We start from the raw sequence: 27,936 nt of genomic DNA on the forward strand, positions 1-27,936 counted from the left end.
TTTCCGTCAGATGTCAGTCTAGCCTCTACTTATAAACTTCCAAAGAAGGAGAACCCACCACTTACTGAAGAAGCTTGTTCCACTGAGGAATCGCTCTGTCAGGAACTTCTTTTGGATGTTAAACTGAAAATTCTTTTGAATTTATTGCCATTAGTTCTAGTCCCCACCCTCAGGAGCAACAGAAAACAGAAAACTCTGCTCCATCCTCTATGTGACAGTGCTTCAAGTACTTGAAGATGGCTTATCACCTCTTAGTTGTCTTCTCTCCAGGCTAAACAGGCTCAACCTTTTCTCATATGTTTTGGATGCCACATCCCTCACCATTTTCGTTGCTCTCCTCTGGATTCACTTCAGTTTGTGCTGCCCAAAACTGAACACTCTAAGTAGAACTCTAAGTGCGGTCTAACCAGAGCAGAGTAAAGTGATACTGTCACCTTGCGTGATCTGGACACTATACTTCTTTTGATACAGCAAAAAATCCCATTTGCCTTTTTAGCCACTGAGTCACACTGCTGACTCCTGTTCAGTGTATGGTCTCCTAAGACCCCCAGATCCTTTTCAAACATATTATTACTGCCAAGACAAGACAAGTCTCACCCATCTTATAGTGATGCATTTGATTTTTCCTACTGAAATGTAGAACTTTACATTTTTCACTACTGAAATTCATTTAGCCCAGTTTTCCAGTCTTTCAAGATCATCCTGTATTCTGTTGCTGTCTTCAGTTGTGTTTGCTACCCCCCCACCAGTTTAGTATCATCTGCAAATTTAATAAGCACCCCTACTGCTCCTCCTTTCCTTAAAATACCTGGGTGGCCACAATTGAAAGGAAGAATGTATTTAAGTAGAATAGACCCCTACTCTGATCTGGCTAAGATGGTTTTATACCTCCGAGTCTGTAAGGTAATGAAACTAACACCATGCTTCTCTTCCAGTTATATGAGGCCCATGCTACTGCCTGAAGTTTAAAGGTGGTTCATTGGGTAGGGGAACTGAAGACCACTCAAACAACAGCAAAAACTAGGTGGGCTTCTGCTACTGACTCACTATAACACACCTTCATGTATTCACGGCTTGAATTATGTCGTACTATACATGAAGCAAAAATTAACTGTTGTATTAATCACTCTAATTCCATGACTTCATTGACTGCCAGCCCTGTGGGACTAGGGAGATTTGGGGTGAAGGAAATCACAACCGCAGCTTCCTTCAAGCTAGGGCAGCATTTTGTTTCCCTGTATCAAAACATGGCATTTATATATCTACGTTTTCCATGATTATTGATTTTCCGAGGCTAGTATTTTTAACGACATGTTTCCTTTTGAATCTGCATTATTCTTTACTAGGGACAAAGCCCATTGCATTCAGGAATACAACGGGCGCTAGATTGGGGTATGTGTGGAAGAACACTGGCCTCTCCCTCCTCCCAGGACCTGGAAAGGCTGCAGGCTGGAGGCCCCAGGCAGGGAACTCACTGGCAGGGGCAGCTCTCATGCAGCAGGGATCTGCAGCCTCTGAGCCTTGGAGGGAAGTGGAAGGAGGAGGGGGGGGTCAGGGGTGGAGGACGGAAGGCGATTGGCTGGCCGGCTGGAGGAGGCACTCGGGTTGGACAGCCGCCCTGAGTAGGTGTTAAGCACTGAATGGCACTTAAGCCATGAGAAACGCTCCTTCTCCAAGGCCTTACCAGAAATATTAAGTGGAACAGATTGTCTGGGACAATGGTGATATCAGAAACATACCATATATATAGTAAGCCATTATACAAGCAAATAAATCCAGCATTTAATTTTTAGCCTACGTTGTAACATCACCAGACATAGGAATGGTCCAGAAATAAAATCAGATTTTCCAAACTGGTTTAGAACACCTGTCTCTGTATAAAGCAGTTGCCCTGCAACAGTAAGTGTACTAATGAATTCAGCAATCCGTTGATTTCTCTGTCTCTCTGTAGATTATATGCAGACTTGCTTCGAGGAGAGGAATTTATGAAATGTTTGCTGCATCCAGCAAGCACTGCTGCTGTAATACAGCTGCTTTCTCAGTGGTTTTCGTTGATCCTGCCGAGTGAAAGGACAGGAGGATCAGCTCAGGTCTAAATGAGATTACAGCTGGTTCCGCAGCTTATCTGGTCTAATGCCAACTAGTGTGGCTTTGCACATCCTAAGGGGTTTACAACAGAAACTGTTTATTGAGTATCATCGGTTTACTCAACACAAGCAGGCTAATCCTTCCAGCTTCAGCATGTTGTAGGATTGTGTGTGAGCCAGACCAAAAGCTGTTGCAGCCAGGGCCTCCAGAGCGCTTTGTCTTGCTTTGTATTGATTCCCCTCCCTCTTTCTCATTGCATTTAAACCAGTAAAAATAAAACCGATAAACCAGCCTTATTTGTAAACAAGAGGATAACCTGACCCAAAAAACATACAGAAGCACCCATTAACCCTAGAGGTGATGGCAGCCTTTCTTTGCATTTCCAGGCAAGAGCACCGTACTTCTTCTTTGTGCTTAATTTTAAGAAGCAAGGAAACCAATGGGCTAGTTTGCAGTTCCTTCACATACACAAAAAAGCTACCGTTGTTCAGTTCAAATACTACAAAAGTTTGTTTTCGTAAAGAAGTTTCAGTATTGACCGTCACATCTAAAAAAATATTTCTAGCATTGTGGATCCTGATGGCCTGCTAGTTCCCCCATCCCTGTCAGGTTCAAACATTATTATTTATAGTATTTTTAACTTGACCTGAGCTTAGCAGCTCAAATAAAAATGACAATTCAGGATAAAATATTGCTAGCATCTAGACTAGAGGGTCCTCTCCTAGTTGGTGTATTGGGTTAGCTCATAAACCATCTCCTGCATTTGTTTTTCCAGTGTGATGTTGCTTGATGCTAAGGAGTATACAGAAAGGCAAGACTTTGGGTGATGGAGATAGTACTGCCCCCTTTTTAAATTCCATATACCGTATTTGCCGGCGTATAAGATGACTGGGCGTATAAGACGACCCCCCAACATTTCCACTCAAAATATATAGTTTGTTACATTACATTACAGTACTATGGGCCACTATGGTCAGCTATGTCTATCCCAACTGAAGGGCACCCAGCGTATAGGATGACCCCCCCACTTGGAGGCATGTTTTTCAGGGGGGAAAAAGTAGTCTTAAATGCCAGCAAATATTGTATATTTTTTGCACACTCAATGTAAGCTTATCTTCCTGGACTACTGCTGATGAAGGAATCAGCTACCAAAAGATGAACCCCATCTTTGAAGGCCAAAGACCTACTTCTATAAGCAGCCAAACTAGAGGCAGAGCTTTTGTTAGACAGCATGTGTGTGTGTTTGGGGGGGGGGGGAGGATCACGTGTTTGAACGGTTCTCCCACATTAAATTAATGCCTGCATGGCTCTTTCAGTGGGAAAACAGCATCTTGTGTTCTGAAGAAGGAGGAGCACCCTGTCAGCATTTCAAAGCTAAAATATTCTTCTCTGCATGGCAGGGCTTGACCACAAGCAGTCTTGATGCACAGAAACCCAAACTTGTATTTTGGGGGGAAATAATCAGCATAGGTTTTCTGTTTGCATGCTCTTTTTCTGTGCGTAAACTATGAAAGCTTCCAGTCGTGCAATCCCCCACCATGAGGTGAAGCCCACTACTTAGTTCTGCTGAATGTATAAACCAGGGGCAGTCAAACTGCGGCCCTCCAGATGTCCATGGACTACAATTCCCAGGAGCCCCTGCCAGCGAATGCTGGCAGGGGCTCCTGGGAATTGTAGTCCATGGACATCTGGAGGGCCGCAGTTTGACTACCCCTGGTATAAACCGAGTGAAGCTATCAATATTTACGCTCCACTGTATCTGGGATAGTTGAACTCCTTCCTTCTGCTCTGGTGGGTTGGCAACAAAGGTCAGTTAACATTTTGTGAAGATTTTGAGCTCGGGGTAAAGTTCATGACCATGTGTATGTAAAATCCTCATGAGTATATTTGAAAGAGATGAGAATGCAGAGTCCCTGGCCCTAAAGATGGCCTGGATCAGGGCCAGAGCATTCTCTGTCCTGGCCCCCACCTGGTGGAATGAGCTCCCGGAGGAGATCAGGGACCTGATAGAGCTAAAACAGTTCTGCAGGGCCTGCAAAAGGGAGCTCTCCTGCCAGGCATTTGGTTGAGTCCAGGCGTAACCAACAACATCTGCAGGGCCCCTGCTCCCTCCCTCCCAGAAATCCATCAATGTGTTCTGCTCCTGGACCTGTTTGCACTGTTACCATTGTTACAATTATCAGTGTTAATATAGTAATGTTATGGTTATCTATGTCTTATGGATTGTTTCCTATATTGTTTTCTACAATTTATGTAAATCACCCTGAGGCTCTGGAGAGGGCAGTATATAAATAAATAAATTCTGCTAAAAACAGTGGCTACTCTCAACAGGAAGTGTCCATAATAAATAAAATGTTTCTGTGGGGATGTAATATTTATCCAGTTGTTTCTACTTTGTCAAACAGGACTCTAAAGTCATAAGTTCCACATGTTAATGATGAATATTTAGTGCATTTGGCAATAAATAGCTATTTGGCAGTGATTGTTTATATATCAGTCATCTGGATGGTGAAAATCAAAGCACTTTTTTGTCACTGTGAGATATTACACCTTCATGTTGCTTTCACCACACGAGTCACTAAATGAATTACATTCTCCGTTTTGCAGCTTAGCTGGTGTTGAAACTTCTTAAATTGATACCTAGTGGTGGAACTTTTGAGACATTTCCCTGTTAACTTAACTAGACAGAGTCCATATTGTTGAAAGTAGCTGTGATCTTATATACCATTAAGTTTCTTTTTTAAATAGTACGTCTCAATGCGGCTGATATAGGGTTGGCAAACATATAGCTGTCTGAATATCAGAAAATTAATTTATCTGTATATTGCTGACTTTTGAGAACTGTCTGAGTGGGGCATGAGTGATGTCTAATGAAATATCACTTGTAAGAAGAAGATATGGTACATTTCTTATCTGTAGCCCTGTAGATATGTGGGGGAAAAGGTGGCATTTTTCAGGTTTGGGTATTTTGTCAGTATCCCCAAATCAGTATTGGAATTCAGAAAATATTTGGAAAATAATAATTAATAATAATAATAATAACAATAATAATAATAATAATACAGATCTGCTGGGGGCCCTGGCTATATAGGCTGATAATATTTTGGTATTATAGAATATTAAGACATTCCGTTGATGAAATTTCATGAACAAAACGATTAAGGTAGAATAGGTGTGTAGTGGTGATAATTATAATTGCATATTTGGTACTATGAAATTTATGTAATGTTACTTGATTATTATTTAAGGAGTTAGCCACTGATGAAAATGCTTATTTTCTGAAAACGGGAGTAAGATCCAGAACCTCATTCTGGCAGTTTTCATTCGAGCCAGCTATACAGGTAGCCAAAACACGTTAGAGAATCTATAGATTCAAATGGGTAGCCATGTTGGTCTGAAGTAGCACAAAAGAATCTTCGAAGAGTGCTTGCACTCGAAAGCTCACGCCCTGAATAAATCTTTGTTGATCTTAAAGGTGCTACTGGACTCTGATTCTATAGAGAATCTATATTTATCTTTCAAATACCAAAAAAAAAAAAAGCAGTTGCTTCCTTGAGGGCGGCCTGATGTGGTGAGAGGTGCGAAGCGCCTCTTGCCGCGTCAGCCCCTTGACAAACGGAGCCCCCGGCAGCCGCGCTCTGCGCGAATGCCGGGGCCTCCGTGGTCTAGCGCCCGCTGCATTTAGCTGCAGCGGGCTTGATTACTAGTTGTATATAAATTGGTTATAAGCTGTTATACAAATTTGCAGGCTCCTTCAGAAGGAGTGGCAACAGTAGTGGCGCCCCCTCCCCCAGCCAAGCTGCTCGCCCTGCCGCAACCCCTGTGAAAGGATCATTCAACCCCTAAAGGGGTCCTGAAACCCAGATTGAGAACCATTGCTCTAAGTTTTTTTCAAAACACTCTAGGATTTCCCATAGAGTTGCACCAACACAATGTCATCAGTTCCAGGTTTATTCTGGAAGTGATATTGTGGTGTTGGTGCAAATCTTATTATCTTCTCTCCCAAATTTCTCCCTGTCACTTCATTCAGTGGTGGTAACCAATGAGGATGGCTGAGCAGGAGACCTGGCAGCCCTGTATGTGTGTACCGAGTTACACACCGAAGCCCGCGCCTCCCCCCCCCCCCCCCCCGTGGCGCAGCACTGGCTGCATCGGCCTGGAATGGCCAATTTGGATTCCGCTGGACGCAACCCTAGCCCTTACTATAAACTTTGGGTCATATGTGTCCTTAGTTAAGATGTACTTACATGGGTTATATCCACTTGGTTAAGGGCAGCTTGTTACACTGGCACAAACTCCTTGCTCACAGGTAATGTCCAACATTTCATAGTTCAATATGACCCAGCATGATGGTCCCGTTTTTTAGCAGCAAGACCTGGGGACCACAGAATTGTTATTTTCTACACTGCTAATTCAAATGCCCTGCCATCTAATAAAGACAACTGTATCTTCCTGCAGGCCTCAGTCCACAGTATACCACACTGGTTCTAATTCTGTTTTTTACTTAAGTTACTATTCTTAAGGAGGAGAAAATGTTTGTTTCACTACCCTGTGCAAAAGAAATCTGAAATTGAATAACTTAGGCAAACTTTTAGATTCTAAGCTTTACAAATATGGATTTTTTTCATTTGCCTTCCAGACTTGACTCCATGTGCTACTTAATAGCACCTGTTTAAAACAGGTATATGTGAGTCCTGTCTTTTTCCCTATGCCTGACTACCAGATACATCCTGATGAGTTTACAAAATACCAAAACTTGGAGGTAATTATACATTCAGGTAGCTGAAGACTAGTCCAGCTTTCCATATCCTCATGGCTTTAGAACAGGCAGAACATGTTTGGGTGGAATGAAAATAGAATCATAGTATCATATCTCTTTAAATTGTGCTTCAGGTATCCTTTTTGTGTAAAATAGAGATTAATAACTGGACAAAACTTTTAATCATATTATACCAGTTTGCAGAAGGGATCAGTAACGCTACAGTCTTTGCAAAAGGATGTGTTGAAAACCTGAAGTTACCCTGTCCACAGTGCTGATTATCTCTTGAGCAAAACACTCCATACATTTTCAATGATTATTTGTTCATAGTTCAAAGTGAATAATATTTCAAGTGGTTTTGCATTTATGCAGCTGGCCATATTCCACACGTGCAACGTTCTCATTTAAACTGAGTTTACATGTTACCTTGATGCCTCTCCAACTGACAGCGTTTCTCCAAATTTACAATCTTCCAACTACAGTTCTGAGGTACAGATAAAAAAAAAATGCACAAGATATTTGTGATCCAGGTTCATACTCTTTCCTATCTACCCCAACAGGATCAGTGTGATGTCTTTTTGCTTTCACATTTCTGTGATCCTAGTCCAATTACATTGTTTACGGGAGTCACATCCTCCTGATTACATTGACACAACATTGTAATCCACCTTGAATTGTAGTGAGAAAGGTGGACCATAAATAAATGCTAATAAATATATAAACCTAAGAATGCTGAGTTACTCTGTGGTCTTTATCACACACTGTTCTCTATGTCCTGCCGCTGGAAATGCCAACAGTCTGAGGTGGGTGGGACAGGTTTAAAACATATTTTTTGGAGTTTATGTAATTCACACCTTTAAAAGCCCTTTCTATATCAGTGTTTGTTATGGCCTACCATCAAAGTCCGTGTGTTGAGAAGTCTACCTATTCTTACTTGCCATTGTCTTACAATTACCTTGACTCTGACTTTATACTTCTGTTTATATAGAATTTAATAAAGCAAATGTAATAATACTGCCTATGCCTTAATCTGCAGTCTCAATTGAGTTGACCAGGAGATAAATAGGAACAGGAATGATAGGGTTGCTACAGATTGTTTTTAATAAGCATGCTATTTAGTTGATCCCAGAGCAGGAATGCCTCATATCCTAGTCTGCGAGACAAATTTATTAATGCATCCCACCCCTCCTCCCACCCATTTCTCTAAGAACATTGATTCCCTGAAGACACGTCTCTATTGAACCTTTAGAAAGTCACAACTACCAAATTAGATTAAGTAGTAGGAATGGTACTAGCAGAATCAAAGAAAATTGAGTGTGCTATTGAATTCATGCCACATTGTCTCAGGAAGAAACTGTCATTGGGAAGAGTGCTAACTTCTGCCCATATTCCTCTAGTTTAGCTATAGGCATTGATGCCAAGTCCAAGGCCACAAAATTCAAATATTTATTTCTCTTATTTTTTAAATAAAATGTGTATTTTTAAAATAAAAGGCTCCAAAACAGAGCTCCGTACCTGTTCAGATTGCCTTATTCCTTTGCGTACAGAATTAACAAACAGAAGAAGATGCGTCTTTGGACTGCAAGCAGACTGACTTGTCAGTTGATAAATGTGCACATTCATTTTAGAGCTGCCTGTTCCTCATTTGGGTCTGACACATTAAGAGGTGCATAATTAATGGTTGACATTAGTAATTAACATTAACTTTTATGGTGCTTAATATGCCATCATTTATCCATCAAATAGATGGTACGCACAAGTGTCTTTACATACTGTTCTGATTGTAGAATAGAATCCTTCAGCTCTTGGCCTGTTTAGGGAAAAACTGTTTCAATGTCCTTTGAATGAATTTATGTCCTCCCCCCCCTACACACACACACACACACACGTTAATATTGTTTCTTGTTTCTTCTTAGAAATGTGCACAAGCAGGTAGAACAGGGTATGCCGTTAGGGAATATGAACCCAACTATGCAGCTGTCTTCAGTGGCGAAAGAGCACCACCTTGCTGTTGCTAGAGCTCTCTGGAGGAATTTCTTTCCTTACTTGAAGAGTCAGAGAATGTTGCAGATCCCTCCTCCTCAGCTTGCAGATGCCGCGGCAGGTGTGTATGGCATGCTTCCCAGTCCTTATGGGGACCACCACTTAATTGTATGCTCCTGGTCTTGTTTAGAATACCTGGTTTAATTAGGAAAGAATGGTGAGGTTTTGGTGGGCCTGGTCAGAGTGTCTGCATGCACATGAAGAGTTCATCTTATTAATATAGAGAGGTCTGCATTCTGGTTGGCACCCCCCCCCCCCCCAGTGTTGTTTAGTACATTCAAAACATAACCCTGGGCATAGCTACTGATGGATGATTCCACGTATTTAACCTGATAAATGTTCATGTTACTTAAATGAGTTTGCATGTACTTTTTCTGCTTATATGGATTTCCTAACCCAGTGTTACTTTTTAGAACATAATATAATCTAGTAACTATTCATAATTAATATTGTATTATAAGTATTACAACTCTCTTTTTCTCTCTCTCCCCACATACACATATTGTGACTATGCTGATCTTTGTATTCTGTAATTTTATACTGTAAGACTGCAATTCAAAAATCCTAGCAGATGGAATAACATCTTGTGAGTAAACTGTAGGACTGTTGAACCTTGACTTCAGCAGAGCCTGCTTCCTGCTGATCCGGTCCTCTGTATTTTGATACAATCATTCCTCCCATGAAATTTCTATATAGTAATACTGCATATTTCAATTTGACAAGGCTCACATCAAGCTTAATGGCGCACTGAATCCATTTAAATAATATTTGGAAAAGACAGATTTGAATTTAAATGTATTTTGCCCTAACATGAATTAAGAACTGAGTTTATGAGCTCTCAGAGATCTGGTCAATAATGGAAATGCAGAAAGACCCTTGAACTTCAGCAGCTTTGCAATAATTAAGATATAATGGTAATGGAAAAGAATGTTGCAGAAGGAAGATGGGTGGCCCTTTCTCGGTGTGTGTGTGTGTGTGTGTGTGTGTGTGTGTGTTAAATCTGCTCCTTATAAAATCCTGTTACCCTACTTTAAAGGTCCATTTTGGGTTTCTTATTCTTTATTTTATTTTTTAAAGTGAGAATGTTGTAAACAAACTGTAGGATCAGTCAACAGTACTGAGGACATTATTTTTATGGGCTACGGTAGCTCATTATAAAGAGCAGTCTTTTTAGTATAAATATTTGTGTAAGGAGTTTTGTAATAGTCACTGACAGGGCTTAGTATACATTTTGAGGAAGTCTCCTGTTCAAATCACCCATTGAATGGCAGTTGGCAAGTTACTTTTTCTTAGGTTCCCACTATACTTCAATATGAGGATGTGACAATAAACTAACCAGATCTACATTGGTATGTGGTATGAAAGATTCATGGGAACCCCAAACGAATACCCTTTTACAGCAGTTAATTCCTGTGGCCATCACTACATCCCCTGGCAGCAAATTCCACATTTTAATCACTCTCTGTGTAAAGTACCGTATTTGCCGGCGTATAAGACGACTGGGCGTATAAGACGACCCCCCAACATTTCCACTCAAAATATAGAGTTTGTTACATTACACTACAGTACTATGGGCCACTATGGGCAGCTCTGTCTATCCCAACTGAAGTGCACCCGGCGAATAGGACGACCCCCCCACTTGGAGGCATGTTTTTCAGGGGGGAAAAGTAATCTTATACGCCAGCAAATACTGTAATATTTCCTTTTGTCTGTCCTGAACCTACTGCCCATCAACTTCACTGTATGCCTTAAGTTCTAGTATTTGGGGAGAGGGGAAACATTTTCTTTGTCAGCTCTCTCCACCCCATGCATAATTTTATCAGCCTCCATCATGTCCCCCCCCCTTTAAGGGACTCTTTTCTAAATTGAAAAGTCCCAGATTCTTTAGCCTTTCCTCATAGAGAAGGTGTTCCAGCCCAGCCCCCTAACTATCTTGGTTAGGTTCCTCTGTACTTTTTCTAGCTCTGCAATATCCTTTTTGAGATACAGTGTCCAGAACTATACCTAGTATTTCAAACGAGGCCACACCATAGATCTGTGCCAAACTAGGATTTGTAGAAAGCCAGCTTGGGGTAGTGGTTAGGAGTGCAGACTTCTAATCTGGCAAGCTGGGTTTAATTCTGCACTCCCCCACATGCAACCAGCTGGGTGACCTTGGGCTCGCCACGGCACTGATAAAGCAGTTCTAACCGAGCAGTGATATCAGGGCTATCTCAGCCTCACCTTCCTCACAGGGTATCTCTTGTGGGGAGAGGAAGGGGAAGGCGATTGTAAGCTGCTTTGAGACTCCTTCGGGTAGAGGAAAGTGGCATATAAAAACCAACTCTTCTTCTTCATCTGGGGAGGCCCAAGTCTGAATCGCCACTCTGCCATGAAAACTTACTATATGACCATGGACCAGTTATTTTCTCTCAGCCTAACCTGCTTCACAGGGCAGTTTTTTGGTTTTCCCCTATGCTGTGAGACACTTTGGGGGAGAAATGCTGAGATAATAATAATATTAATAATTATAATAACAACAACAACAACAACAATTCCTATTCTCCTTACCATCTTCCCCCCCCCCCCAAAAAAAATCAGGTTTTACTTTGCTGGCTTTGGATTTGCCCAGCTCATGTACAACAGATCTTCAGCCCCAGCCAGTCTTAGCAATGATGCAGTTGTTTGGATGGGATGATGTGGTTTGCCCTGAGCTTGTTTCAAGATACCTAAGTCACCTTGTACAAAACAGGTAAGCTATATATAATCTTAGTTAAATTTTATCAAGCTGTTTTCTGATGTCCGTATGTGTTCTGCTGTTCATCCATTTTCATATTCTTGCCGTGATTTTACATTGCACATTGCTTTGGAAAAGGGAATTGAGAAAACTGAAAGCACTTTCCAGGATTCACATAAGCTCTCATGAAAGATGTTTACTCTAGCATGGTGATATTCTGTCCTGTTTTCCTTGGATAGCTAAACCCCCCCCCCCCCCCGGTTGTTCAGAAATGTATGGTTAGGCAGCTGTTCGTTAAACACAACATAAGCTCTTTTCTTTCCCACTGTAGTGTGCATTTTATTGATATTGAGGCATTAAATATTTTTGGCTTTAAGATGCTTCACTAACAATCTGCTCCTTGCCTGAAGTCTGTTATGAGGATCTTCTAGATTGCTGGATGTTTCATGTTCTGTATTTTTAATAGTTTATGATCATCTTGTTTTATTCTGTGAGCTGCCTTAACAGGTCTTAACATACGTGCTTTAAAATAAATAAACAAGGATGGCTTCTAAAACTCATGACTTCGGTTCACATACTGGGCATTATATCTCCTGAGGTGCCTTCCCTATGTAGAAGAAGAAGCTGGTTCTTATATGCCGCTTTTCTCTACCCAAAGGAGTCTCAAAGCGTCTTACAGTCGCCTTCCCTTTCCTCTCCCCACAACAGACACCCTGTGAGATAGTGAAGCTGAGGAAAACATTAGTGCTCGGTCAGAACAGCTTTATCAGTGCTCTGGCAAGCCCAAGGTCACCCAGCTGGCTGCATGAGGAGGAGGTGTGGAGAATCAAACTCAGCTCACCAGATTAGAAGCCACCACTCCTAACCACTACACTGAGGCCTGAACAGCTGCTCTTGAGGATCAAGGGACCTCCAAAAAATACATGGAATGTGGCAAGGGAGTGGTCCTCTATCTCAAGGGGGAAATTTTAAATACCCCCTTTGTATTGTATTAGTGCAGTGCTTAGACATATTTAGATCCAGTGCATTATACTTAGCATTGTACAAATGAGTTGATAAACATGTATGAGCAGAATAATTTAACTTTTCTTTTCTGGGTAGTTCTCTCTGATGTTATGAATTCACCTGTGAATAATACATCTGCAATTGTGGGATCTTGGTGAATCTCCAAGAGAGTTCATGATACATTTTTTTTAATGACATAAAACAAAAATAATCTGGACAGGCATCAGTCAGGCACACTTTAAGTTTAGAGTATACTGCCTGAGGATAGGAGGTTAAACTAAATGACCTACAAGAAGCTTTCCAACTCTCAGGCTCTGTAAGCAGTTTAACTAAATCTATGGTGGAAGGCACAGAGCATACATTCAGGAAGATGTCCAGAATCATTGAAATCAATGGGATTTCTGTCACTGACATCAGTGTCCTACAGTTTGCTGTCATAATTCATAATGTTATAAATGCAACCACATTCTTTGTTTCTCATTTTCATTCTGTTTTCTATTTTACTAAATTTTTACTTTAACTTGCTCTTATTTTATTTTAAATATATGGTCTAAGCTTGCAACAACCAATATAAAACATCTGGGACCATTTATAGATTCAGGTGTGTAGCCATGTTGATCTGAAGCAGCAGAAAAAGTTTGAGTCCAGTGGCAACTTTAAAACCACTAAAGTTTTACTCAAGGTATAATCTTTTGTGTGCACGCACACTTCTTCAGATACAATTAAATGGAATTCAGCAGTCTATACATATGGGTAGAGAGTGAGCAGTAAACTAGCATATAGCATATGATCATAAGCAAAATGAGACAATTTGGGCAAAATGTGACAACCAGCTGCAAATTGAAGAACAAATCCAAAAGCGCAGACTGCAGTGGTTTGGCCATGTCTGCAGAAGGAACACCAGCAGACTGCCTCGTAAACTCCTCTGGCGAGAACAACCAACTGAATGGAAGATCCAACGACTGGTGCCAAAGAAAACATGGCTTAAACAGATCGAGGAAGACCTTCGAAACCAACAATTGACTACCCATATGGCCAAAACTATGGCCACCTATCACCAAGAGAGGAAACATGCTATTAACAAGGCAAAAAATCCAATAATGTTTAACAGATTCAAGGACCAAACAGGAATAATAAGCTTTCATTTGGGTTCTATTTTAGGAGAAAACATAATGAAGGACATCATGGCTCGGTCTCAGTTAATTACTCTCAGGATTCCATAATTAAGGATACATCTGCCCATCAATCTCTAATTTTGACATAGTTATTTCCTTTGCTATGTTCTCCCTCGGAATTAAATCAAACAAGCTAAGCTAGTTGGTCATAAAGATATCACTGGTCTCAAAAATTTGTTAAGATCATTTAATTAGTTAAGAAATATGGCCACATTCCTACAATGTGAACAGGAATTAAAAAAAGAAAAACCGTGAAAGGTTATTTTTGTCACTAAATGTAAGCAAAAGTTGTTTATCCAGAAGGGTGCACATATGCTAAGAAAGATTATGACATTTCAGTACAATGAATTCACTAACCTTTGAATATATGAAACACCCTGTATAACTAGATGCAAAACTTACATTGAACAAGTACCATCATTGTGTTCTTTGTGCACTTGATCTTGGTATGTCAGTATATTCTTCCATATGGTTTTGGACCCTGTGCAGGGATACAGTAGAGATGTGCATCACAATCCCCATATGTTTAATTCCCTCCTTCACATTGCCGTGAAATGTGGGCAAGTATAGAACTATTGTTCTGGGACATTCTGTGGAAATGCCTTATACATCCTTGTCTAGCCTCCATCCCCAAGATTCTTGAGATCTGCTCTTGCATGAAGAGCTGACTTTTTGTCTTTTTATTTAGGTGGAAGTAATGAACACTCACAGTTTCTTCAATGGGGAAGAGTTTTTATATGCAATTCAGTATTTACATATGGTTCTTTATCATATGATTCTGGGATGTATCTTAAAGAGCAAGAAAACTATTTCTATTTTTGGTAGCTTAATTGAGTTAAATGAGACTGCTAATGGAAGTTCCTGAATGGAGTTGGGCAGCAGTCTTCTGGCCCCCCAGCACTTCAGCAACCATAAATCCTGACCCATACTGCCTCCAGATTTTTCTGTGAAATTTTATGTCTCAAGGTGTATCTGTTCATTTTCTTAGCCACCAAACTTGCAGAAGAACAATTACACCCTTGGAGCTGTTCTGCAGGTCAGATTTGATGTATAATCACTAGGGATGAACAGCTGGCTAGTTGACTGCAGTGATGCTTGGCTGTATTTTCAGGCAGCGTAAGAGCCAGGATGGTGTAGCGGTTAGAGCGTTGAACTAGGGTCCTACTGAGGTTTGAATCCCCGTTCTGGTATGGGAGCTTGCTGGGTGACCTTGGGCCAATCATATACTGTCAGCCTAACCCCACCTTACGTGGTAGTTACAAGGATAAAATGGAGGAGTGAGAGTAATGTAAATTACTTTGGAAAGGTGATGATGACGTTAGCCATTCAGTCAAGTCCAACGCTTGTATATAAGTGTATATATATAAATAGCATATATTGCGAAGAACAAAGGGCATGGGGGGCAGCTATGTATAAAAATTAAACTGGGCATGAAATTGGGGTCACTGTGGGTAGGCAGGTAGTTGTGAATTTCCTGCATTCTGCAGGGGGTTGGACTTGATGACCCTGGAGGTCTCTTCCAACTCTTTGATTCTATGATTCTTAAATAACAAGGGAAGCCTTTTTATATTTACCTATTTTCTTTAAAAACAATATTTTATCCTTACAGTTCATTGTCTGAAGTGCTTACTGGTGTGGGTCATACATCCTACCAAGCATGGTTGGTACGATCATGGCTTCGGTGTACTTTGCAAATGTTTATCAATCAGCCTACTGACTCTTTGGCCAGAGCAAACACTGACCAAACAGCTCGTAAGTATGTTTAACAATAGTCAATGGCAATTTTTTATATATATTTTTCTTTTTCCTTCTGTATAATTACCAGTTTTGTGTTTTTATAGTTCTTCCTTGATATTATAGCTAGTCTATAAATTATGAATTTCATTGTTTCTTTTTTCAGGTGAGTGCTTGGTTGTTGTTTTTTTTAAAGCAAAGAACAAAATATTCCCAAGCTATATTTCGGGGGGGGGGGGGAGATATCTGTTCTTGTTTAGTGTTAGAGCTCAAGTTAAATAAGGAACAATCAGTTGTACAAAGAAGGGGGGAATCATTTAGAGAGATTATATTTTGTTTTGTTCTTTTTTTCATTTGTTCACACAGTAAGTATGGGGGGTAGAATCCCAAGGAAGGAGATCAGAAAGATAATTTGTTATTTGTTGCAATAGTTGACACAGTGTTATAAGAGGCAGGTTCTGTGGTACTGGAGGATCAGTGGAGTTGTACAATTAGAGTATTAGAATAGAACTTTGGAAGAATCATCACCCCTCAGCCATAAAACCTTTATTGATCAACCTGTGCCCTCTGAACCTAACTTGAAGACTTGAAGGGTTGCTACAAAAATAAAATGGAGGGAGGGGCATGACAAAAGAGGCCTCCATTTGCACAAAAAAGCCTTCTGCTTGCCTGAAAGACTGCATAAGTTCTTCTGCACTGGTCTTGTGATCAAGCCCTAAGATACCATTTCTGTAATATAACTATTTCTCAATATGGGCCCCATGTACATAGAAAAAATACAGAGCATGGGGCCAGGTTTATATGCTTCTGCATACCTGGGGGGACCCTGCAGGTTTGCAGGAAAAAAAGTGAAAAGTAAAATGCAATGGTGGGGAGGGTTAAATCTCCTGCCAAAGAGAGGAAGGTTGTGTGCACTTTTGCAGATGTAAAGAAACATCCTTTATAGAAACCTCCTGAGAGGGAGAAATCATTCCCCCATATACCCCTCCTTGGAGTTCTTTTCTGGGATGTCCAAAGATACAAAGCAGAGAGTCGGGCTAACCCTGCACCCTCTGTAAGGTCGGCTGCCATCACCCCAAGGTGTTTCAAACCCAGTCCAGGGCAGTGAATAATCAGTGAATTAAATAGCAAATTTGATTAACTAGAATACTTAATACTCACAAGCAAGTTCAGAGTATCAAAGTGGTCACACCCAAGGGATCCAAAAGAGCCGAAGCTCCACAAGACGAGAGGGGATGAGACAATTTGACATAGGCAAAAGATGGATACTTATGGACAAATTCCCTTGTATATTACATATCAAATGTATATTAATTTAAGAATAGGCCAATTAGATCCTTGGTGCCTAGGTAATATTATAACTAATCAGAGCCCAAGCTGAAAAGCTAACATCATTTCACCTGCGATGGCATGAGGGCCAGATTCTCATGCAGGCAAGGACAAAAGTTAATTGGCAAAAGCTTGGAAAGGGCCTTCTCTACAAAGATTCACTTTCGAGCTAGCTGCTGACTTCACAGCAGGTGGTCCTTCAAAACCAAACCTGCCCAGCATTAATTGGGAACATAGTTTTAACATTAATCTGAGTTTCAGGCCTAGTTGAAGGGGGAGGGGTGCAAATCTGAACCAAAGAAATAAAGTTAGCCTCTTTTCACTACATCTTCCTGAACCAGAAGTAGACAGAGTGGACCTGCCACGCCAAATGGGCAGGAGGAGGGGGGGGGGAACCAGAGCTACGGCTCATTAGTCAAACAGATAGGCAAAGGTCCTACTTATTTCTGTCAGACTTCAATCCTTTCATTCCCATTTAGTGTGTGTGCAGATCAGATAGTAGCTAATCAGAGCCCATGGATGGCTGAAGGAGCCAGATGGATGGGAAGGTTAAAACAAATATGTCATGCTATCAGTTCTTGTCAGAGAGGGTCTGAACCTTCAGAGACCGAGAGAGGGGAGACTCATCCTCAGAGCCTGATTTGCTAGTAAGCAGGCTAAAACAACGAGTGTTTTCTGATAGGGTTTGTGTCACCAGAGGAATAAGCAAGAAGAAAACATTTCTCAAGAGACTTTGTAAGACTCAGAAGGTAGTTTTTGGGATAAAGGCAGCTAATTTCAGTCAGTGCTTAAAAGAAGAGACTGTGTCGTCTCAGAGCCTGGTTTTCACGACTAAGTAACTGGAATTTCCAAAAAGAGTTCACATTTATACTGTTAGATTCCTAAGGATGGAGGAAGGCTAAAGATCTGCCTCATCTTGTTAATAGAATCATGATGACTTTGTGAGCTCTGCAAATGCAGTGGGTTTTATTTGTATAGTTTCAAGCCTCTTTACCGAACAAACTTATACCATCCCAGAAAGTTAATAAAAATTGCTGTTTTTCCTGTTTACCTCAAGCCTCATAGTTAATGTTGTCAAAAGCTACCTGTGGTCTGACTGTCAGGTGGAGGTTGCAGATGAGAACACACCAGTTAAACTATACAGCACATTATCCCTTTTCCAATCTGTCTGCCCATTGTAATGGCTGAAGTTTCAGTTGGCATTTGAAAAGGATGTGGGAGCTGAAGTCATGGTCACATGACCCCGGCAGGCAGGTGGGGAAGAGGAGGGAGGGGAGATTCTGCCCTCCCCCGTCATATGAGTCAGTTAGCTGTTTGGTGGCAGCCCTGCAGTAGGGTTGGCTAGCCAGTGTGTGGTCATCCCATGAAGGAGAGAGGGAAGATGGGATTCTCCCTGAAAACGTTGGGGGAAGATGGGATTCCTCCCCCTCCGTGTTAAATCCCTAATCAGAAACTGAAAAATTGGAGAAAATCCATACTTCAACTGTCCTAGTTACCAAAGTGGAGAAAACACATTAAAGGTTATCTAGACCTCCCACTGAGCCTCTTGTGGCGCAGAGTGGTAAGGCAGCAGTCTGAAAGCTTTGCCCATGAGGTTGGGAGTTCAATCCCAGCAGCCGGCTCAAGGTTGACTCAGCCTTCCATCCTTCCGAGGTCGGTAAAATGAGTACCCAGCTTGCTGGGGGGTAAACGGTAATGACTGGGGAAGGCACTGGCAAACCACCCCTTATTGAGTCTGCCAAGAAAACGCTAGAGGGCGTCACCCCAAGGGTCAGACATGACTCGGTGCTTGCACAGGGGATACCTTTACCTAGACCTCCCACTAAGTAATATTTTTATATCCACTTCAACAATAACATTAGAACAGCTGATTTGCCTAAGTCCAGTAGTATAATAGTGGCAGTGCAGATGTGCATGGATTCATATATTCACTTATGGAAGGCTGGAAATAGAATTGCCTAGAAGCCAGGAACAAAGGATGATATAATTTTTATGAATGGGAAATAAAAACATGGCTTTTGAGAGTCTTTACTAATTTTCTGTGCAGTTTTTAAAAATTATACAGTTGAGAGGATGCTTCATACTCGAAAAAATGCTTGCTATAAACCCATGCTAATAATTGCCATATTTTCTTAATATAAATAGATAAAACATATATGGAGCAACTGACTGAACTCACAAGGTTGATACTTAAACTCCCAGAAGTTGGAGCTATCTTCTCAAAGGTTCATGTTGATGAGTCAGTCTACAGACAAGATCCAAAGAATGCTGTTTTTCAGTTCATTAAGGTATAATAAAATAATAACTCTTACATAAAATATAAAAGAGTACTCTTGGAAATTAATTGTTTTTGAATTGTATCTGAAGTGAATAGTGCCATATTCAAACAAACAACTCATTCAACATTACCTAGCCCAACACCTTTTACCACCTGTTTTAATTCTTTTTAGGCTGTTGGCAAATATTATGGTGAGCTTCAAATGCTAGATGAAAAATCTTCTATGGTAACAAAGGCACTAGAATATCTGGGTGATGTATTAAAATATATTAAACCCTACTTGATGAAGAAAGGCCCTGCTGAAGGACTTCATCTCACCTACAGGATCATGGGTAATTAAAGCCAATGTTCATCATACTTTAGTAAATGTATGTACCAAATCAATACTACGATCAGAGGTTTTTGAGAACTTGTCTCATATTCAGTATTGAGATTTACCTTGCTTTTCAGTGACTCCAAAAGCATTCTTGCAGCAATTTAAAATACAGACCTCAGTGGAGCCCTGCTCAGTGAGGTCTAAGTCCAGGTGTGATGGAAGGGTGTATTTCATTGTTCTTTTCCCTCTAGCCTTGGGAATGGCTACAGGTAGGGGGTTCTCAGCTGGAGTTTTAATGGTATAGACCAAGGATGGCCAAACCATGGCTCTCCAGATATCCATGGACTACAATTACCATGAGCCCGCCTGGAGACAGTACTATGATAGCAGGGGCTCACGATAATTGTAGTCCATGGACACCTGAGAGCCAGTTTAACCACCCCTGGTATAAATGTATAGGGAAGCTGTGGTTATATGAATGAGCTGTTGAGATGGGCATTGGGCACTGTTACTGTATTCCACTGGTCTTACTATACAGTGTAATTTATAATTCCTCTCAACCTGCAGATTAAGTGGTATAAAATTGTTTTAATTTTTATTTAAAACAAATGTAATAAAAGCCAAGATTACTTTTGGGCAAAGGAAGCAAATAGTGTATTTAATTTATGAAATTGCTTTGGTCATGACTAACTTTTCCTAGATTTTGCCTTTTATGTTTGTCTCAGTATTTTTAGTATTAATTAGATTAGATTTTTATCCCGCCACTCCTAGACAAGCTGGCTCGTGGCGGCTCACAATACAGTAAAAACATATACCCCATGCAATATCATAAAAACAGATAGGAACCAATAAAAACAATATTGGAAATATTTTTGTTACCATTCAGAATGATACCACTCAGCCTTAAAACACTGTCAAAGCTCCTAAAGAAGTGCCAATAGAGCCAATGGAGCCCTGCAGTGGAGGATTGCAGGGAAAAGAGCCTAGCACTCATGAAAAAAGACATAGAATGAAAGCCTTTGTAGATGCCCTGAGAGAAACATCCCTGATTCCAACTGCTTGGTCCAGTGCATACTAATGGAACTATTGAATAATGGGTTCAGTAAGGCGCAGAGTTGCTCATGTGCCAAAACATCAGCTCTTTATTTGGTTACATACTACCGAACCAACTCACCACCCCACCATCCAAACGTATATACAGTGTAGGGTTCCCTCCAACCACTCTGATTGGCATGGTGCAAGTTTCCCAAGTTCAAACTAATTGGACCATTTAAACAGATCCTGTGTGCTGGTCTATACCAGATGCTTGAATTGTGGTTCCCACTCTGCAGTTCTACTAATCCACACACACAGCAGGCACCGAGGACATTTCTGGGATAGATTGAAAATTTTATGGACAAGGCTCTATGCTCTAACAATTAAAGCTTGAATGGAGGGAACATTGTGCGTAATATCTTGCAATATATATTGTAGTTCAAGCATCTAGCTGACATGATTACAGTTCAACAATGAAATTACTCTTTTGAAAAACTGCGTTTCTGGAACTGAGATGTCAGTTATCTGTTGAAACATAGTTCTCATTTTGCTATATTATCTCCAAGTTGACTAAGCTGGCTATATGAAAATGAGACAACTTGGTTGCTATAGCTACCAGTCATTGCCACCTAACAGAATGCCTGTTTACATTCCTTCCTCCTGCAATTTTATCTTTTGGGTCTCTTTAATTTTATTCAATAGGATGTCTTGTGAAGTCTTGGGCACCCATACTGGCTACTTCCAAGGCACAACCACTCTTATTCCGCATAATAGATTGCTTGCTGTTGCCCCATGCTGTGTTACAGCAAGACAAAGGGCTGCCTGCAGCGATGTTATCTGCCATTCGGGAGAATCTTCCTCATTTTCTTCAGGTAGGTGCATGCATATGTGTGTGTATGTGTGTGTGTGTGTGTGTGTATAAGTTTGTAGTGAACAAAGTGACCCTGTGGAAGACTGATGCCTGGCAGTAGAGTTTTATGTATTTTTTCTTGAGCTTAAATGTCCCAGTGATGGACCACTGCTTCATGGATTTCAGTTGTTGTTCAAACATATCTGTCCTCTAGGCATTTTTACAATATGAGGTCCTGAGGTCCTAAAGCGACTTGCTGCCTCGTATTCCTTACTGATATGAAAGGGCTGACATCTAATTAAATTTTGCTGGAACTTTGCTTAAGGGAATGATTGAGATCAAACAAAAGTATTTTTTCACATAGGGAGAGTGAGAGAATAGCACAATCATATTAAAAAAACAGAAATATATGTTGAATAAATATTTTCCGCATTTTACTTACAGTGTGGCCAATGTTGTTGACGTGGTAGAACTTGGAACTATAGCTTTTCATTATTATTTAATATGGGGTTTTCTTTTGCGCCTTTCCTTAAAATGTGGACGCTTCAGCATAGGTATTTGGATAGGTACATAGCTTGTGTTTGGCAGTTTCATACAGCTACAGGGTAGCAATTAAATCCAGAGGTTGTAGTGACCTTGGAAATAGCTTTGTGATGGATGACATGTCATAATAAGATTAGTATGAATATGCCATTATTTACAAGTACAGTTGTGGGGTAATCTGTAAGATGTTTTTAAAAGTTAGCTGTATACTTTGGGAGTACTAGAAAGCAGAAAACAGTATTTCCCCCTCCTCCCAAGATCTGTTATGGTACTGTTAGACAAATACCAGCAATGAATACAGTAAGACCCACACCCTTGCTTGAAGCACCTATTGCAACATTTGGAAAGGATTGTGTCCACTTTTATTCCCTTCAAAACATGCCCCCATCATCTAAAAAGTTGTTTCTCTCAATCAGAAAAAATATAATTTTTTACATTTTGAGAATCTTAATAATAGGATATAAAGCTGGTCCCAAAACAAAGTACTGGTCCCATGAGGTTTGGGATAGATACAGCAGTGTGAAGGGAAGGAGGAGAAAAGGCTTATAGCAGTGGTCCCCAACCCCCGGACCGGGTACCAGTACCAGTCCGTGGATCAGTCTGTACCGGGCCATGGCTCCTTGTCCTCCCCCCCGGGTGCTGCCTCTGTGGCTGCCCTGTCATTCTGCTGCCGGCTGGCAGCGCCCCCCAGTGGGTGGCGGGACGTCAGGGGTGCCAGCCTGGAAAGCAAGTGGAGCAGGGGCTCAGGTAGCAGCAGCGACATCCCTCGGCAAAAGATTACCCCCCCCCCCCAGGCCTCAGTAAAATTGTCAAGCATTGACCAGTCCCCGGTGATAAAAGAGTTGGGGACCACTGGTTTAAAGGAACTAGGGCTGATAAAGCTATTTCTTAACATAGCCTCATTGGTGGATATGTAGATCCAGGGATTGGGGCCATAGGCAGAAAATAATTATCTTGCTACAAGTATTAGAAAAGCCCCAGGTTTGCAGAAAGATGAGTGTATGTTTTTAAAAGAGACACTAAAACTCTCCAGAATGATAGAAGTAGCTCCTGTAGCTTTAAGAAACAAATTCCCTCAGCGGCTGTTATGTGGCTTCCCAAACAACCACAACAGTAATGCCAGGCTTCAAGCCTCAGTTTCTCTCAGAAAGGTAGGAGAAGGGGGCAGGGCCCTTTCCATGGATGCTTTGAGAGAGGAGTCAGCAGGGCTAGGCCTGGCAGCAACCATCAGATAATTTGCAACCATGTGGCTTGCATGACTCATCCTGATCTAGTTGCTTTCTACTAGTCAACAGAAGCAAATCCACAAAGGCAGTATGATATAGTGGTTACGGTTTCCAACTAGGATCTGGGAGGCCCAAGTTCAAATGACTACTCTGTCATGCAAGTTCATTGGATGACATTGGACCAGTCACACTCCTTTCCTAACATACAGGGTTTTGGCAAGGATAAAATAAAAGAGAGGATACTGATGTAAGCTAGGGGATATAAAATCTAGTAAAAATAATTATAGCCAAAGATGGGGGCATTTAAAAACTGGGGTACTTATGTGGGAAAAGAGAACAGGGAAAGGCTGCAAGGAAGAGTGAAAGAGAAAGTGCAGGGAAAGGGGAAATTGAAGGACCCCACCCCCAACATATACACACAAGTCCTTGCAGGTTCTCCATAATACAACTGGGCCTGGCACCATGCAACTCATTCAGAGTTTCCCTGGGGAAAGGCCGTCTAGGCAAAGAAAGGAAGAAAAGCCGAAGCCGGGCAGATAAAGATAGGTTGGCTTGTTGGTGGGAAGAAAGCAGAAGAAGGCTATAGGGGATTTCAGAAAACAGAGGAAATAGCAGAGGAGAAGAAGATGGGATGCTTTAAGAGTTGATACAGATAATCAGTTTGGCCTGAAGGGGCTTGTATTTTTTTAGTTTGGAGTCAGAACCCCTCTAGGACTTGGGGTTTTATTCTCAGTCACTTTTTGTGTTCTCTTTTGTACTCTTGAGGTCTCCTCTTCCAAGGCCCTTTATCGTGTGTGTGTGTGTGTGTAATATTTCTCTTCCAGTACTAGTTCCAGCACCAACAGGGAGCCAAGCCAACCTTATCAGTATTTCCAGCTAAGTTATAGCTATGCTGCAATTTACAGTAGCAGGCTCTATGAAGTTGGAAGTTTTTTTGAAAAAAGGAAATGTCACTTAAAATAGGGCAATATTTTCCTTTTTATATTCTACTAGAAATATAACTGCAGTAAGTGCTAAGATGCTTCTTTATTACAACATTGCACAGCTTGTAACAAGAAAAGTAGTAAGCATATTATCTGATTACCCACATGCATGACATCTTCTTGGAATCTCTTCTACTGAGTTTTCAGAGAAATCTTAGGTATCTTTACAAGTACACTGTGATTCCCAAATGGTGGGTCACAGATGGTCTGATGGGAGTGCTGTTGGGGAGGATATTAGACAACACAAAGTACAGGAATTTTGTCAAGTTTCATTTTAAATTGGAACTTAGGCAGATTGTGAGTGGGTGGGCAGAAGGGATTGTGTCAGTGCTTGGCTCTTGTGGCCCTTTCTTGCATGCCTGGAAAAATGCTGATTGCCACATTGGGTTGGGAGGCAACTTTCTCCCAGGCCAAACTGGCCAGGGATTCTGGCGAGCAGAAGGTTTGGGATTTAAGTAACATTTATTTAAGTAGGTGAGCCATTGTGCCAATAAACCAAGGGAGGAAAGGATACAAAATCCTCCACAGATGCTGACTGATGTATCATAGAAGAACAAGAAGTCCAAATTCCCAGTGTGGTTGCCCTGCTAAAAATATAGACAGGTGGACAGTATAGATCACAAACTTGAAGGGGGGGGGGGAGACCTCCTAAAACATCAAATATCATCTAGTCCAGTGGTTCTCAACCTTCCTAATGCCACAACCCTTTAATACAGATCCTCATGTTGTGGTGACCCCCAACCATAAAATTATACATGTGTTCTTTCACAGAAATTAAACCGAAACTGACCAATGGCATGAAGATCCATTGTTCATTATTGTATATAAATTGTTTTTTTTTCCCCGGGTTTCTCAGTTCAGTTCTGTCTCTTGTCCCACCATGCTGATCTCGCTCTTTTCCACTGCTCCAGACAGACAAATGCTCTATCTCAATCTACCCCGCAAGGCTGTTGTGTGGATGGTGCCCCTCCGGCCAAGCTGCTTGCCCTGCCGCAACCCCTATGAAAGGGTTGTTCGACCCCCAAAGGGGTCCCAACCCCAAAGTTGAGAACCATTGATCTAGTTGATTAATATATCTTGTTAAATAATGTAGCAATGTAAGAACCTTGCCAACTTGCCCAGTTGAAAAGCACTGAAAACATAATTCATGATCAGTATTACCAATTTGATAAGATATCTCAATTTAAGAATGAGAAGAACAGTTTGCCTAGCATCTTCCTAGGCAAACTGTAGGGCAAGACATGTCCTGACCATACAAGTACTCTACACAACTCTTAAAATCAAAGACTTCACACAGCCCTCAGACTGACCAAGCAACAGCAGAGGAACAATTAAAAAATCCAGGCAGAACATTACAGTTTGTCATGACCTTGTCCTAACAAACTCATTTGTGTTTCCTCTAACCGTCATGATTCTTGATCAGTACACCTATGTTAATTTGGTACTTTTAAACAGGAGGCCTCCTTTCCTACATGTTCTTATCACCACATTCAGTATGCATCTGTCAGTAAGAAGATGCAAACCCCAAAATTTTACTGATACAAATTATTTACTTATTCCTTAGACATGGATTTAGATTTACTTATTCCTTAGACTTAGACTATTCCTTAGACTGTTCCTGACAAACAGGCTCTGGGCAGCTCACAAAATTATCAATTAAAACATCCAGAGTATGAGAACAGTTAAAAACATCCACTATCAATTAAATTATTAAGGTAACATAACATCTAAAATCTAATTCCAGTATTTCAGTTTTTTAGATGGCTCCAAACCCATGAGGCTAGCAACTGAGAGAAAAAAAGAAAAGGAAGGAGTAAGGTCAGCCAGGGGGCCAGTAACAGAATTAAGTGGTTTATGGGAAAGCATTTCTGCACAATACACTACAAAATCAAATTGAAATTTTAATCAGATGCATGGGACAGGAATACATATGAACAAGCATGCATACAAACCCATCAGGAAGATGCAGATGGCTGCAGAAAATATGAGAGATAAAACAGACAGTCCTTAGCATGAGCAAATAGAATAAAATTCTAAACAAAAGGTTGCAAACATGAGTACAAACTTAATGCATATAAGCCAATCTAAATGTTAAACCAGCCACCCTGAGCCTCTGGGGAAGGGTAGGGTATAAATATAAAAATAAATAAATAAATAAATAGTCACCTTGCCACCTTTCTAGATTCAGTTTCCCGGTAAACAAACTAATGCAGTTTCATAGCTACTTCTCTAAGGATTCAGGAAGGCTGAAGAGACAGAAGTCTCACAGGCTTTGTGAACTCTTAACTCTCAGACTCTTGAGAATTAGGAGGAAGAGATAGCTGGGTGAGGAGAAGGGGCCTCTGAAGGTCTTGAGATATCTTCAAAACAAGCAGATGCAAAGCAGACCCAAAGAAAAACTGCTTCTGGCCTGAAAAGAAAAGCCGCTTCTAAGCCTGTTGGGTATATTTTCCTGGGCAAGGGAAGTACCATTGTGACATCCCACTCCTTAGTGGTGGAAACAGAGGCATGAGTTATTTTCCCCCTACTTCATTGTTTACTTTGGCACCCAGGGAACTGCAAACCCCCATATTCATAATATCTTCAGTATCCCAAAACAACATGCTGGTCCAAGTTCTTCTCACCAGCCATGAGGCTGGTATTCCTGTTCCTCAGAGTTGCTAGTGCTTGTATGGTATGTCTGTGTCAGTCTTCATGCTTGGTCAACAGTACATTCTGGGGCTTTCCAATAACAAGTTTTAGCCTAGTGTTCAAGGAAAAGTACTCTTGAATAACATGACTGTACATGCAAATAAGTAAAGTGAGAAGAGTAGGGGAGTCTGTTTCCTCTTAGACCATTTATGCACTGGAGGTTTCATGCAGGGCTGCAGACTGGAGTTTTAGTCGTGGCAGGTTGCTCCACCTCTTCCTGCACCCACATGGGGGAGTATTTGGCCCAATGCACCTCATTCGCCCCCAATCTGTGCTCCTGCATGGGAGGTGGGGCAGTGAAATTCTCAGTGCATAAACGGTCTTATGTGTGGAATCCAGATCTGTGTATGTGATTCACATAGAGTCTCAGAAACTGCTTCTCTTAACTCCATTGGTAGAATTAATATTACAGCAGACAGGCCAAGCCATTTGTAATGGACTGTACTTTTTAGATGCCTAGAAGTGCTGTGTAAATAGATGGAGGACTGTGAATTCTTAATTCTTCACAGACCTAGAGCACCTTGAGTGACCATTTTGCTAGTATGAATTCCAAGTAAGAGATCTAAATGATTAGCATCACCTGAGCAGAAAAAGATTTCTAAATTGGATGCTGAGGAGGATTCATTCTGATTTCAGCCTTAACTAAGAAGAGTTTAGTATTGACAGTTTCAGAATTCAGCTCTGTCTGAAAGCAGTTTAACACAAACAGGAGAACTGGAGAAAGTTGACAAGTATGAGTGGGTAGTTAGATAGAGTCCCACTTGAGCCAAGGAAAGGGGATTGATCTTCTAGAAAGAGAAGGAATTTTCCTACCCAGTTTAAACAGGCAGTTTGATGTGGTTAGAAACTGCCTTTAGAGACCTCAGGGGTCAGTTGAAAACTCAAGACAAGTCCTGATGTTTCAAGAGAAGGAATTTGGGTACTGGAAAGAGTGTACCACCTTCTAGAAACCAAGAAGGTCACAGAATCTTCAAGGAAAGCATGCTGGAGTGTTTGGAATTTTAAGTAATTTGGAGTAGTTAAAAAAATCCTCATGAGCCTGAAACATAAGAATTAAAGTCTGTGCATGTAGTGATTTTACCTTAGAGTTAGAGTTTGGAAAAAGTCCTTTGAGAAAAGGGCAGGGGGAGGAGGACAGAAGTGACTCTCGGGGCTGGGTGGGTAG

At 41.1% G+C, this 27,936-nt stretch overlaps 1 protein-coding gene and 1 long non-coding RNA gene across 6 annotated transcripts in view; one reads left to right on the top strand and one right to left on the bottom strand.

Annotated features, from left to right (window-relative positions):
* Positions 1 to 21,925, bottom strand: part of LOC143820668 (uncharacterized) — a 29,210-nt gene extending 7,285 nt beyond the window's left edge. Inside the window, exons 1-8 of one of the 3 annotated variants that reach the window (XR_013225448.1) lie at positions 21,771 to 21,925; positions 19,029 to 19,094; positions 14,189 to 14,267; positions 8,894 to 9,025; positions 8,363 to 8,657; positions 7,274 to 7,331; positions 6,336 to 6,463; positions 1,596 to 2,057 (exon numbers count right to left, since the gene is read on the bottom strand). This is a non-coding gene — a long non-coding RNA (uncharacterized LOC143820668). Of the gene's footprint in view, positions 1 to 1,595; positions 2,058 to 6,335; positions 6,464 to 7,273; positions 7,332 to 8,362; positions 8,658 to 8,893; positions 9,026 to 14,188; positions 14,268 to 19,028; positions 19,095 to 21,770 lie in introns of those variants that run through there. The other 2 variants (XR_013225454.1, XR_013225453.1) reach the window with 2 other exon arrangements.
* The window catches only part of MMS22L (MMS22 like, DNA repair protein), a 94,107-nt gene that overhangs the window by 55,305 nt on the left and 10,866 nt on the right, over positions 1 to 27,936 (top strand). For 2 of the 3 annotated variants that reach the window (XM_077303717.1, XM_077303726.1), the window contains exons 16-21: positions 8,764 to 8,951; positions 11,471 to 11,621; positions 15,396 to 15,538; positions 18,995 to 19,137; positions 19,300 to 19,459; positions 21,181 to 21,350. In XM_077303717.1, coding sequence (XP_077159832.1) covers positions 8,764 to 8,951; positions 11,471 to 11,621; positions 15,396 to 15,538; positions 18,995 to 19,137; positions 19,300 to 19,459; positions 21,181 to 21,350 — 955 coding nt within the window. The remainder of the gene's footprint in view (positions 1 to 8,763; positions 8,952 to 11,470; positions 11,622 to 15,395; positions 15,539 to 18,994; positions 19,138 to 19,299; positions 19,460 to 21,180; positions 21,351 to 27,936) is intronic. The other variant, XM_077303732.1, reaches the window with a different exon arrangement.

The sequence above is a fragment of the Paroedura picta genome, chromosome 1 (genome assembly GCF_049243985.1).
Source record: "Paroedura picta isolate Pp20150507F chromosome 1, Ppicta_v3.0, whole genome shotgun sequence".
Lineage (NCBI taxonomy): Eukaryota > Metazoa > Chordata > Lepidosauria > Squamata > Gekkonidae > Paroedura > Paroedura picta.